We start from the raw sequence: 12732 nt of genomic DNA, 5'->3' as shown, positions 1-12732 counted from the left end.
CTAAGCTGATGTCAGAACTGTTGGGACTGGGGGCTAGCTAGTCTTTTGGCTGTAGCTCCTGAGATTCTATCCGGGGCTACAACCAAAAGATCAGGGGCTATAGCCCCTTCCCCCCCCCCCCCCCCCCCCAGCAACGCCCCTGGCTGCACCATCCCTTTCGGCCATTGTTGAAGACCTTTCTTTTTAATAAACCCTGATGATAACCATTGCTTCTCTGCTTCCGGTATCTCAGCGCCAGGATGCCTTCGGGCGAGCGTTGCGCTTTTCAAGATCACCTAACATAACATACCCGCATCAGCCTCTGGCTTTAAAGGATACTGGGGCTTTCTTGGCGCACGTAGGCTGTGTGGTAGCTTCCTGAATATGCGCTGGTCCAGCCTTTCGTATCAGAACCACTTCATTAGCATGTTACGACCACAACGCGTGGGGCTCTTCCAACAGTAATCTTTCTACATCTGCTTGTCTTGCTCATCTGGCCTGCCGTCTTATTCCCCTATGTTTTCTGCCTGTAGCTTGGCCGCTACCTCACCCTCGTGATCCTTCGGTGTATACATAAGAAAACTTCATGCAGTAAATAGTTGATTGTAATTTACACAACAGACTACTCCCTAACAAAATGGACTGATGACAATGGACTCAAAAGGAATACATGACTGTCTGAAACTTGCACAATGTTTACATGTGAGTGCGGATCAGTTTGCCCCTATGTCTACCAGACAAGGCACACTTTCCCGTTCGTTTTGCACTCAATAAATCGACTTATGTTGTTGTTCGATCTGTGGTTGAAAATGTTTCATGTTCACGTTTGGGAAAGGTGGGGCAGGGGGCACAACTGCTCCTGTGGCTTGGAGTTCAGTCCAATTTGGGCACTTGGACTTCCAAAGTCCCTCCTGCTTACAATAGTGACACACACTATTACTACGTTTTGATTACTCTGTGGATCGGGAGCACCACACTGCCCATCCCCATCCATGCTGTTGCTGCTGCTGCTGCTGTAAATTCTGTAATTGAAGTGACATTCACTTGCTGAACAGTTTCTTTTGCTCCTGACAAGAAGTTATTCGCTATTGATACCAGCCTTGGGTCGGGTTCCACTGTGGCATCCTGCGCTGTTGCCGCAGGCTTATTCATATCAGAATAATGGCTACAAAAACAACCGTTAAGAGAACGAGGTCATCTGCAGGTGACTCATCTTTCATTCGTTTGCAGTTGTTACTGTCTGTCTGGGGGCACACAATTGAAAATGTCTCTATTAAAGCTTCTTTAGCCTGCGCCAATTTGACACCAGCTCCTATTTCCTCAGTGGACCAACCACTCTCTTGAGTCAAGAGTTGAGTGCACCTGGGCTGGCATACTCCCTCTCATGAGCCAATTCATATCATTCCTGGCGGATTGTAAAACTGAATGACTGTGTTTAACTCCACAGTACATTTCTCGGTCTCCTGCCAGGCATTTGGAAACTATTCAGCCACATGTTTCAAATCCCCAGCTGTTCATGAGGCATGTACCAGTACCTAGCTACCAGGACCATCAGTGCCCACTCTCGGTCACTGTCTCACTGCGACTTCCAATTGCCCATTTACTGCGCCACAAATCACACCCGCACAGGAATGGAATGTATTTACAGTGATGGAAGCTCTAGTTGCCTGCCAAGCAAGGGCTTGAATGTGGGGCTGACACTGTGCATTTGTGATTGTTGCAGAATTCGAGACCAGTACAATTCCTCTTGGTCTTCCCATGTGATACAGGCTATTGTCTCCATCTGAGCTTTGCACTACACAATATAAGGCCTGGTGTGGTGTCTAGCACCCATCCAACCCCTCTTCCAGTTCCCAGGCGGTATAAGATTTATTCATTAGTGACGTAAAGTGTCTTACTGGGCTACCTGCCCCTCGGACCGAGGCTAATGTCATGCTCACTTGGTCATATGGGTCTTTGTGTGTGTGCCAACCAATCAGATCCTTTACTCTGCCATCTCCCCAAACATGACTGTAGTCAATGCTGCGTCATTTCCCGTTTCAGTGTGTGTTTGCCCTGCCTATTGTTTATGTACATCCATGGCTCATCCGAAATAAAATGCTGCTGGCTTCCAAATCACCAACACATTTTTTTTCCCTTTTTTACTGTGGCATTTTACCCTCCGTGTTGGCATTGGCAAGCCTTGCATGTCTATACCGGTGAATCTCCTAGCTATTCACAGCTCATGTAGGCCAATACAGAAAAGTGAAAGGTACTTAACATCTGTAGAATGGCCTGCACCATTCCCTTGCTGCAATGAGAACGTCTATTGAAAAAAGTTTATTTTTAACTGTACTTTCAATAGAATGAAAAAAACAATGTTCGCAGAACAATTCAGCTTTCTCACAAAATCCCGCAAATCTGTCTATCAAATTGTTCCAGAATGCCAGATCAATCCAAATCCTCGCAGCAGTGCCTCCAATAAGTCATCTCTCATTTCTAGTGTTACACATGGGGGCCTAGGCTCCTATTTGTGTCCCATTTGTTTTCTCATACTTTATGGTTTTAGTATGTGGGACATCTGCTCACACATAAAAATTTGGGTTTTGATCTGTAGTATTCAATAATGGGATATATTTGTATTCTCTCCGACCATGCATTGGAATTGGTGGCTAGAAGAAATTCTGTTCCGTGAGGTATGTATTGCTCAAAAGTCCCTTTTATTCACTTTGTCTGACTCATTGCTCCTTTATGCCACAGGTTGTACCGGTGAATATACATATATCCTGGTCCATCCCACTGGTCTACCTATATAGCATTTTTGTCAGCACTGCCCAACACAAAAAGAACCATGAGGAGAATGTCATCTACTGTTTTCCTTTATTCTGATTCCCCTACCTCTCTTGGTACAGCGTCTGTTGCAATCATTGCAAAAATAAATATTTCTCCAGCATTGGATCTTTCATAGATTCACATGCTTGAAAATGCTATACAGATAGACAATATGCCTGTGAAGTCATTCACTTGTACATTCCCTGCACCTAGCCAGAGGTGACAGGCTTAAGCTCCACCCCAGGCAGCCATCTTCAGATCTTTCACCATAGTCGTCTTGACAGGGAATCCGCACAAGCTCTCTGAGCTAGTTCCGAATTTCTTATTGATATACTGTTCTTTTGAACTCCTGCGGTAAACCTTTTACTGCCGGGGTTTATTTTGACACTTTAAAGTTTTCCTGGGCTCAGGAAACCTTTTATTCACCTTGAAAACATTGACTTTTCTGTGCCTCAAGGCAACCCATTGAAGATCTAGGTATGCAGGCTTCAAAAGAGAAGACTTCTATTTTCAGGGACTGCAGAAAGTGTGGAAAGAGGGTGATTTTCATCAGAGACTCTCACAAGTACTGCATTTATTTCCTGTACCCACATGAGATCCAGACTTGTAGGACGTGCCAGAGTTTTGCCAAGAAAACATTTGAAGACAGGCACAGAAGGCTCCTGCAACACCTTGAAAAAAGGCAGATGTGTCTTCCGATGACAAATCCTCTAAAACTGTGCCTTCCATCTCTCAAAGGCATACTGAGAAGCAAACTCCTAAAAGGAGAGATTCGTCAGTAGACAGAGCAGACTCACCACCTTCAAAATCGATATAGAGGAGTGAGAAGGGTGCCTCCACTTCTGAGAAGGTATTCAAGCACTATCAGAAGGGTGTCCATCTCAAAAAGGTAAAGATCTCAGTTCCACACCTTTGTCGACGGAACCGTAGTCTACGGGGGCACCGTCAATGAGAGCGTGTTTTCCTCCGTCTATGAGGGGTGAAGTACCTCCCAGAGCAGCTAGCCCATTGACCCCCCCGCAGTACGTCCATGGAGAAACACTTGTTGACGAAGACATCACTGTCACTGTCATCGCCGACCAAGACCTTGTCGTCGATGGATTCGTCGGTGGTATCCTCAATGACGAAGCATTCGTCATCGAAGCACCACTCGTCGACAAAGTTGTAATTGACGGGGTGAACACCTTCGACGGAGGTCATGAAAAAGCCTAAAGACGTCACCGTCCATGCCCCCATGGGGGTCAATTTCAACAGAGATTGACAATGAGCCACCTGTTCAGCACATAAAAGTAGCCAATTGAGCGGGAATCAGTCACTCCTTCAATAGGAAGCATGGAAACACCTGCACAGCTGTCTCAAACACTGAACTTCCAGACCTCATTCTACAGGAAGAGTACCCGGATGTAGAGGAGGAGCTACAACCACCACTGCCTAAAGAACAGAGCCCTCACTGGCAGCCCATCATAGAGGATACGTCAGACCCATTCGATCCGGCCCTGATGCAGTCGATGCAGAGGATAATCAACAAATTTCAAAGGAGACAGAGGGCTAGATTGACAACCACATTTCCGAGACAGGAGGCACCTATGCCTCATAGGAGCATCTCACCCACATCATGTCGACCCATATGTAGCAGGACGCCTTCAGTACACCCTTGACATAGATCACCGTTGGTTGGTAGCCATTACAGACAGCTCACACACCACAGCGCTTCACATAGGTGAACCTTGCCACCAGCTGCCCCGCAGAAGCAGAGACGTTTTCCATCTCCACCGAGGGCCTCACTACCTTGACTTGGGATTGCAGAGCCCCTTCTACTGTTACAGTTTCCGAGTGGCAGGAAGACCCGGTTGATCCTGATGACAGAGATTACCCTTTCAGGGATTTCTCTGACCCTGACACACAGGACAATGAACCGGAGGTGGGTGAACTCTCCAGAGATGCACCCGATGAGGAACCACATGAATGGGACCCCCATATAATCGAGAAACAAAGGAGACATGACTCTCTGGGTGATTCGTCACCACAGGACGATATAGTGTAATTTCATTCTATCATAACTAAGTTAGCCGAAATTTTTCAAATTTAAGTAACCACTGAAGAGAAAAAGTCAGTACTCTATGAACATAGAGACAATCGATGGTGCATAGTGACCATATACCAATTCTAGACACAATTTGGGAGGCAGGTGAAAAGATTTTGCGACACCACTCCCCACACCTGCCCTGGTTGCAAGGCCGGAAAAGAAATATAAAGCTCCCGACTCTGCACCTATGTGTTTGCAAGGTCATCCTAAACCCGACTCTGTTATCATGGTGGTGACTAGGAAAAAGCTGCAGAACCTAGCCTCACCACTTACAGCCCCACCAGGCAAGGAAGGGTGGATTTGATAGAGAACTATGGCTCAAAATGTCCAGACTAGTCAAACACCTGCTGGCGGAGTATCAGGAAGAAGCAAAGACCATCATGACTGACGGGGAAATCGCTTCTGGTTACATGATTGAATCTGCAGTAAATGTGGCCTAGTGCGCATTCCAAATGATGGCTCACGGCACGGTTCTGAGGCGCCAGGCGTGGATGAAGGCCACACATTTTAGGCCCGAAGTTAAGGCACAGATTTTTCATATGCCATTTGATGGTCTAGAGCTGTTTGGAAAGAAAATCGATGACCATTTAAAGTGCATTAAGTCGGACACCAACACGGTGAGAGCCATCAGTTCCCTGAGGGATAAGGACAAAGATCGTCAACTTTATCATTTTTTTTTAGCCTCGGAACCCAAGTACAGATCTTACTGCAGATCCTTTTCGGCACAAGGTTTGTCGTTATGATCGTACCAGACGAGCGGCACATACCAGCAAACCGCTTCCAGATATCAGTCATAGGGGGACAGAACGGGATTGTGCTAGAACAGAGCCCAAACCAAGAAGAATTGACTGCACGGCACCGCGCCTCCCACATCGCACCCCACATCGCAACCTACAGCGCTGGAATCTCATCACCTCAGACAAGTGGGTGTTGCAGGTGATGCAAAAGTGGCATACCATCGAGTTCCTCCATCTCACCCTCCACAACCATGAAGTGTCCATCTACTACAACAACTAGCAGCGGAGGTGGACAAACTTCTACTAAAGGCGGCTATAGAGTGAGCTCTGCTCGGGCAGCAAGGAAAAGGGTTCTATTCAAAGGTTTTCCTGTTCAGGAAGAAAAATGGACAGTGGCGCCCAATTCTAGATCTGAGAGCCCACAACATGTTCATATGTCACGTCAAATTCAAGATGACATCACTATAGATGGTCCTCCCCTGACTAAATAAGGGCGAATTCCTAGCTACCTTAGACCTGGAAGATGCTTATTTTCATATCCCGATCCATCCAGCAGAGCCAGTACCTCCAGTTCCCGTTAGGGACAGACCATTTCCATTTCAGGGAACTTCCCTTTAGACTCAAATTGTCAGCGAGAGTGTTTACAAAGTGCCTGGGGCTGGTGGCTACCCATCTCAGGAGATCAGGAGTAGAGGTCTTCCCGTACAACCCTGCTCCAAAACCTGGGCTTCACCATCAACAGGGAAAAATCATCACCTGTTCCAGCGCAGACCTCAATCTTCCATGGGGTCAGATCTAGACACGCGTATCCCAAAGCTGCATCCATCACCAGAGAGAATAACAGCGATACTTGGGCTAGGTGACTGGTTTTTAGAGACTGGAATGTCCATGGTACGTTGATACAAGTCCCTCATGGGCATGATGTCCTCCTGTATCTGCCTCATTCCGAATTGCAGGTTGAGAATGAGGCTCATCCAAGAAGAACTGGACCATCAATGGGCCCAAGTCAATGGCTCAGGGGAAGACATGGTGCACCTCACACCAACCTTCCACAAAGCACTACGCTGGTGGGCTACGAAGGACAACCTAGTTCAGGGCATGCCATTCCAGACGCCCACATCAACGTTACTGCTCAGGACAGATGCCTCTTTATCAGAATGGGGCACTCGCTTGGGAAATCTTCAAGCGAGGCTAGTGTTGTCAGCAAAGGACTCCCACCTTCACTTAAATATGCTGGAGTGGCAAGCAATCTGCTCGGTAATAAAATCCTTCCAGCCAGCTCTTACTGGTCAGGTCGTGACAATGCAAACCGACAATACGACCTCCATGCACTATGCAAACAAGCAGGGAGGCACAAGGTCGACCATCATGTCGCTGGAAGCGCAAAAGCCCTTAAAATGGGCCCTCAAGCACATAATCCAGTTGAGGGCAGAGCACCTACCAGCGGGGAGTATTTGCCGTCCCACGAGTGGGAGCTGTACAACAAGAATTCAACCGGCTGTTAGCCAGGTGGGGGAAACCCAGAAAAGATCTGTTCTCCACGCGTAACAACAAGAAGTGCAGTTTGCCTCCAGATACCCATAGGCTCTCTCTCTGGGGGACACATTCTCATTGGATTAGACAGGAAATGTCCCCCCACACAGCTGTTAGCACGCGTATTGAGGGGGATGAAGGAGCAACCATGCAAGATGATCCTGGTAGCCCCAGCATGGGCTTGACAGGCGTGGTACACAACACTTCTGCCAATTTCCCAGGAGGCCCCCATCCGTCTCAGGCCCCCAAGCGCATCTATTGTCTCAACATGGAGGCAAACTACTCCACCATGAATCAGCCAATCTGCCTCTCAAGGGCTGGTACCTGAGCAGCAAAAATGTCAGGACCTCATGCTAGACTCTGACTGCTGTGACATCATCAAGGCAGCTATAGCCCAGCCCACCCTTTCCACTTATGCCAAGAAGTGGAAGCACTGTATTTATTTAGTGTGCATTTGTTAGGTGCTTATACAAAAATTTAATTGTGTTTCAGGGCACCCACAGGGCAACAGGGAGGGAACATGGGATAGAAAACGATGAATACACTGGAAAATAAAGACAAACCTACTAGGCCTTGTGAGCATTCAGAGCGTGCAAGTGCAGAGAGAGGGGAGAGGGAGAAGGGGGTAAGTGCTGGGGTGCTCGTGCTTGTGAGAGAGCAGCAGGTGTAAGTGCCCAGAGTAGGAAGTGCTAGGGAACTTTTACCTGTAAAAAATAAATGGGTAAGTGCAGGCCTACAGTGGCGAATGCCAGTACATGCCAAGGCAAGTGCTTTGTGTAGGCGGAGGCTGAAGGCGATTGTGTGTGGGAGGCCAGGTCCCCGAAGGACACATAAGGGCCCCGGTCACCAATCACAGTGACCGTGAGATTAGCAGAGGAGAGTAGAAGGGAGGGAAAGGGAGAAAAGGAACGTCTTGAGAAGTTCCCAGAATTTGAGGAGGTCCGGCTCAAGATGAAGAGGAAGGGGGGGGGGGGCTGTTCCATAAGAGGGAGCCAGCTGAGGAAAGAGATCAGCCTCCGGCACTCTGTTTAGCGAAACGCTTGACACACAGAATTCATACCAGAGGAATGTAGAGGTCTAGAAGGAGAGTATTTAGTAAGAGCAAGTTGCAGATAGCGTAGTCCCTGGCCCCAAACAGCCTTATGGATGATGCAGAGGGCTTTGAACTTGATCCTTGCAGCAACCGGGAGCCAGTGAAGAGATTTTAGGGCAGGAGAGATGCGTTGGTGTGCAAAATCCCACATGAATCCTCTCAGCGTTAGTGGAACAAATCTTGCCCTATCTTCTCCACCTGGCAAAGCATGGCCTAGCCCAATCTTCTATCAAAGTACATCTCTCTGCCATTTCGGCATACACCACAAGACCTCTTCAAACTTTGTTTGTTTCCAATGCAACAGTTAACGTTTTCCTACAGGGACAATTGCACACTTTTCTCAAGGAGATAAGACCTGTGCATGCCATCCTGGAGTCTCAATACAGTTTTGACAGCGTTGATGGGAGCGCCCTACCAACCCATTCATAAGTGTGACTTGCACTTTCTCTCATGGACAGTGGCCTTCCTGCTGGCTATCACTTCAGTCAGGCAGATTGGGGAACTGCAGGCATTATCCATTGACCCGCCCTTCACGATCTTTCAGACAGATCAGGTTATTCTTATGTCGCACACTAACTTTATCCCTAAGGTGTTCTTGGAGATGACGTTATTCGAGCCGATAGTGCTACCTACTTTCTTTAGCAACCATTCAACTGCAGCTGAACAGGCACTACACTCCCTGGACATTTCAATAACTTTGAAATCCTTCATAAAGAGGATAAAGGACTTTCGATCTTCACCCAGGCTTTTTGTTGCCTTTTCAGGCCGCAACAAGGGACAAGGTATCTCTAAGCAAGGCCTTTCTCATTGGGTAACAAACTGTATCATCCACTGTCAACTGTCAAAAGGTGACCCACTCCCTACTCCACCAGCAGCACATTCCACCAGTGGAAGGGCAGCGTCTGCAGACTTCCAGGCGGGAGTGTCCTTAAAAGACGTATGTCATGCTGCCACCTGGAGCACGCTCCATACGTTTGCCAAGCATTGCTGCTTGTGTGAAGATACCAAAAAGGAATCTGCAGTCGGACAGGCGGTCCTTCAGCAACTGTTTGTGTAAGGTAGGAGCAGCCTATCTATCCCTCCTTCCATGATTATTTGTTCCCTAGCATGCTTTCAGTACAAATTCTCTGTTTATGTAGACATAAACTCTCTAAGATTGGTACAGGCATAGAATGCTTTACTGCTTGGTATTTTATTCAAGCATGTGAATCTATGAAAGATCCAATGCTATAGAAGTCTTTGTTACTTACCTGTTACTGTATTTCTCCAGCATTGATATCTTTCATAGATTTACATGCTCGTTAGCTTGTCAGTCATCGTCTCTCAGCTACGGCTCAAAATCTTAAGATTGCTGCATGGGCTGGAGCTTAGGCCCTGTCACCTCATTGGCTAGGGTCTAAAGGAACCAAAGTGAGGTGGTGGGAATACACAAGTGAATGGCTTCACAGGCCTACAGGGCTATCTGTATGGCATTTTCCTCTAGAAAATTGTATATAAATGATTCATTTTAAATTACAGAGGATTTCCAGTTTGACGACCGGGAATATTCAAGCATGTGAATCTATGAAAGATACCAATGCTAGAGAAATACAGTTAGAGTTAAGTAACAAAGACAGCATGCACACTCTACTTTGCTGTTCAGCCGGAGCAGTTAAGGTTGTGACTGCTGCTGACTTGAACAAATTAATTATCAAATGTTTGTAATCTTTGTGTAGTATTTAACCATGATCCTGGTAAAGAATTTGAGGTTCACATCATTGCACTGCCTGAACATTTCCGTGGTTCTTTTGAAAATTTGGCACTTCAACAGTTCATTTATGCTACTTCATATCATGTAGGTATGTCATGAAATAGCATAAATGGATACTGTTGATACAATTAAAATTGCAATGATTTGCTTTTAACAAGGCAGACACTCCTTACATTTGTTACAAAGCTTTCTTTCCTTCAGAGATCCCAATTATGCAACTATAGCATGTAGTTCTGTATGATTTCCACACATTTTACATTGTTGAATGACCATTTCTTCTGCTAATATTCAACGTGAACTGTCATTGTTGAAAAGCTTTGTTTCAGGCGTACTTTTTAGTTTGCGTATAAGCTGAAACTATTGCATTTGAATACAGATAGGGAGGATGACATATGAGGAGAGAGACAGAGGGCCTCATTGCAAGTCCAGCTGTAAACTGCCGGTGCTACCGGCGGATTAGCGCCAGACTGTAACACTGTTTCCGCTGCCTGAGATCCCAGTGCCACTGGGACATCACAAGTCCCGGTGTCCCGGGATATCAGGTGGTGGAAAATGTTAGTGCCCATTCCCGTGGAGTACCATAGGACTCCACAGGAATGGGGACTCAGAAGCACCAGCACTGTTAGTAAAGGTGTTGGCGCTTCCGTGACAACTGTGCCTACCAATGCCGTTGCGCCCGTCAGGTCAGACCTGCCAGGTGCAATGGCGCCAGCAGGCACAGTTGTAGTCTGCCGGTCCGGAAAGGATATCGGTACATTGCTACTGGCACCCTTATTTCCAAACCGGCAGACTTTTAATGAGGTTCAGTGTCTGTAGGTGTTGTTTGGTTATGTGCCCACCCATTGCCTGCCCACGGCCATGCTGATCCCTACGGCCATGCCCACCCATTCCTGCCACTGCCTGCCCAAAACACCTACTCATGGGAACTCTTGAGCACGCTTTAATCAAGCTTTACCATCAGGCTTTGCATTCAAAGTGCCTGTCAGTGTTTGTTCAAAGCAGTCCTCTGAGAGTTAATGACTTAATTGGAGTTGCAAACACGCTTAGAGTGTAAAGCAAATGTCATCCAGGTCTGCCTTCAGCCACTCCATTTATAAGCACCTGTTTAAAACAAGCATTGGTAAAGCCAACATATTTCTTTTGTGCAAATGTTTTAAGCTTTTGTCAGTCACTGCTATTAGATGCTATTAGATGCCAAGGTACTTGCACCATTTTGCACTTGATACCAACAATGGGTAGTTAATACCACTGCGACTGTGCCTGGCAAGTGCTTTTCCCATGCCTACACAAAAGCCCAAACTGTTGTCATTGACAGTGCTTGTTTCTTTTATATATTCAAACTTGCCTAAATGTTTGGAATTTTGTTTTCCGCCCTGTTTCTTTTGTCCACATGTACCACCCTTTCCATTCCATCATTCTTTTGCCCTATCGCTTTTCTTCTCACAAATCCACCGCATTTGGACAAAATAAATCTGCATTGTTATGTCTTTCAATTTGGTCTATAGTTCATGTTGCGATGTACTCAATAGAAAAGAGGCAAGCCAGGGTGTCTTTGTACAGCAAACCTACCTCCGAAGTAGAACCTCTTTTAAGTGTATACCACCCATTCGGCCTGTGTTCCCTATAACACGTCTGCTTCTTTGAAGTTTTTTGCGTTTTTTGGCAAACAGTCTGTTCTCTCTTCCGGCATTGTGGTACCTGCTGGTCTCCAGCTTGTTATATTCACAACTTATGTACCGTGATTTCTGTTGCAGGGTATTTCGAATCATGGATGATGACAACAGCAGAACACTGGATTTGAAAGAGTTCATGAAAGGCCTAAATGATTATGGGGTGTTGATGGACAAAGATGAGGCGTTGCAGCTCTTTGCACAATTTGATAAAGATAAAAGTGGGCTGATAGATTTCGATGAGTTTCTCGTCACATTAAGAGTAAGTTAGTGGTATGTGTGCACACGTATGCTAATTGTATGACACAAGCATGACCTGGATCCATTATTAATATATTGCATGATGAAGAGGCAGAAAATTGGATTTGTGTTTATTTGTATCATGTTTGAAGATACTTGTGCACTGTATATTGAATCACATGGCGCAAACCAATAACATTTTATTGGATACAGACGCCATTTGAATGCAAAGCTGTTTTCACAGTAGGTTTTAGTGCCAGGTCTAGAGGGAAATGTCCTAGTTTATTAGAGTCCATTTCAAGAGTGGGATGAAGTCTGTAAACCCAATGGTCCATGTGAAGGACCTATATGGGAAACCCTGTATGCATAACACACGACTATCTGACCAATTCGATTTTAACCTGTTGTGTTTTCCAGGTTCTGCCAAAGGGAGTCGCCTGTGTGATAACCTCAATATTCAAAACAGGTTTGAGGATCAAGTTGATGGAAGTCTAAAAAAACGATACCAGTTCTTTTACCAAATATTCTTCAATTGCATGTGAGACAAGGAAGGCCTTGTTAGTTTGCTCTTGCTCAGGAGGATCACTGGGATCTTACCATTGATCTACATCATTTTGCTCCAGTGTAGCCATACAAGGGTACCCCTTGCTCTCAAGCATTATGGTAGAGGCACACCAAAACATATGTGTGAAATACCAGTTGGTGGGCAGTTGTTTGAAAGTCATTGGGGGATTGGAAAGTAGAAGGCATACAACACAGTGCTGACATGTGAGGTTAGTTTAAGTAGAGGTGGAGCTCCAAGGTTGTTCTTATTTTGGTAATTGAATCCTACA

At 46.1% G+C, this 12732-nt stretch overlaps 1 protein-coding gene across 2 annotated transcripts in view; it reads left to right on the top strand.

Annotated features, from left to right (window-relative positions):
- The window catches only part of CAPSL (calcyphosine like), a 153473-nt gene that overhangs the window by 82039 nt on the left and 58702 nt on the right, over positions 1-12732 (top strand). For both annotated transcript variants that reach the window (XM_069627126.1, XM_069627125.1), the window contains exon 3: positions 11744-11921. In XM_069627126.1, the coding sequence (XP_069483227.1) occupies positions 11744-11921 (178 nt within the window). The remainder of the gene's footprint in view (positions 1-11743; positions 11922-12732) is intronic.

This window comes from Ambystoma mexicanum, chromosome 6p (assembly GCF_040938575.1).
Source record: "Ambystoma mexicanum isolate Mex_15411 chromosome 6p, UKY_AmexF1_1, whole genome shotgun sequence".
Taxonomy (NCBI): Eukaryota; Metazoa; Chordata; class Amphibia; order Caudata; family Ambystomatidae; genus Ambystoma; species Ambystoma mexicanum.
The sequence above is the reverse complement of the archived record's forward strand: the minus strand, read 5'-3'. Positions and strand labels throughout refer to the sequence as shown.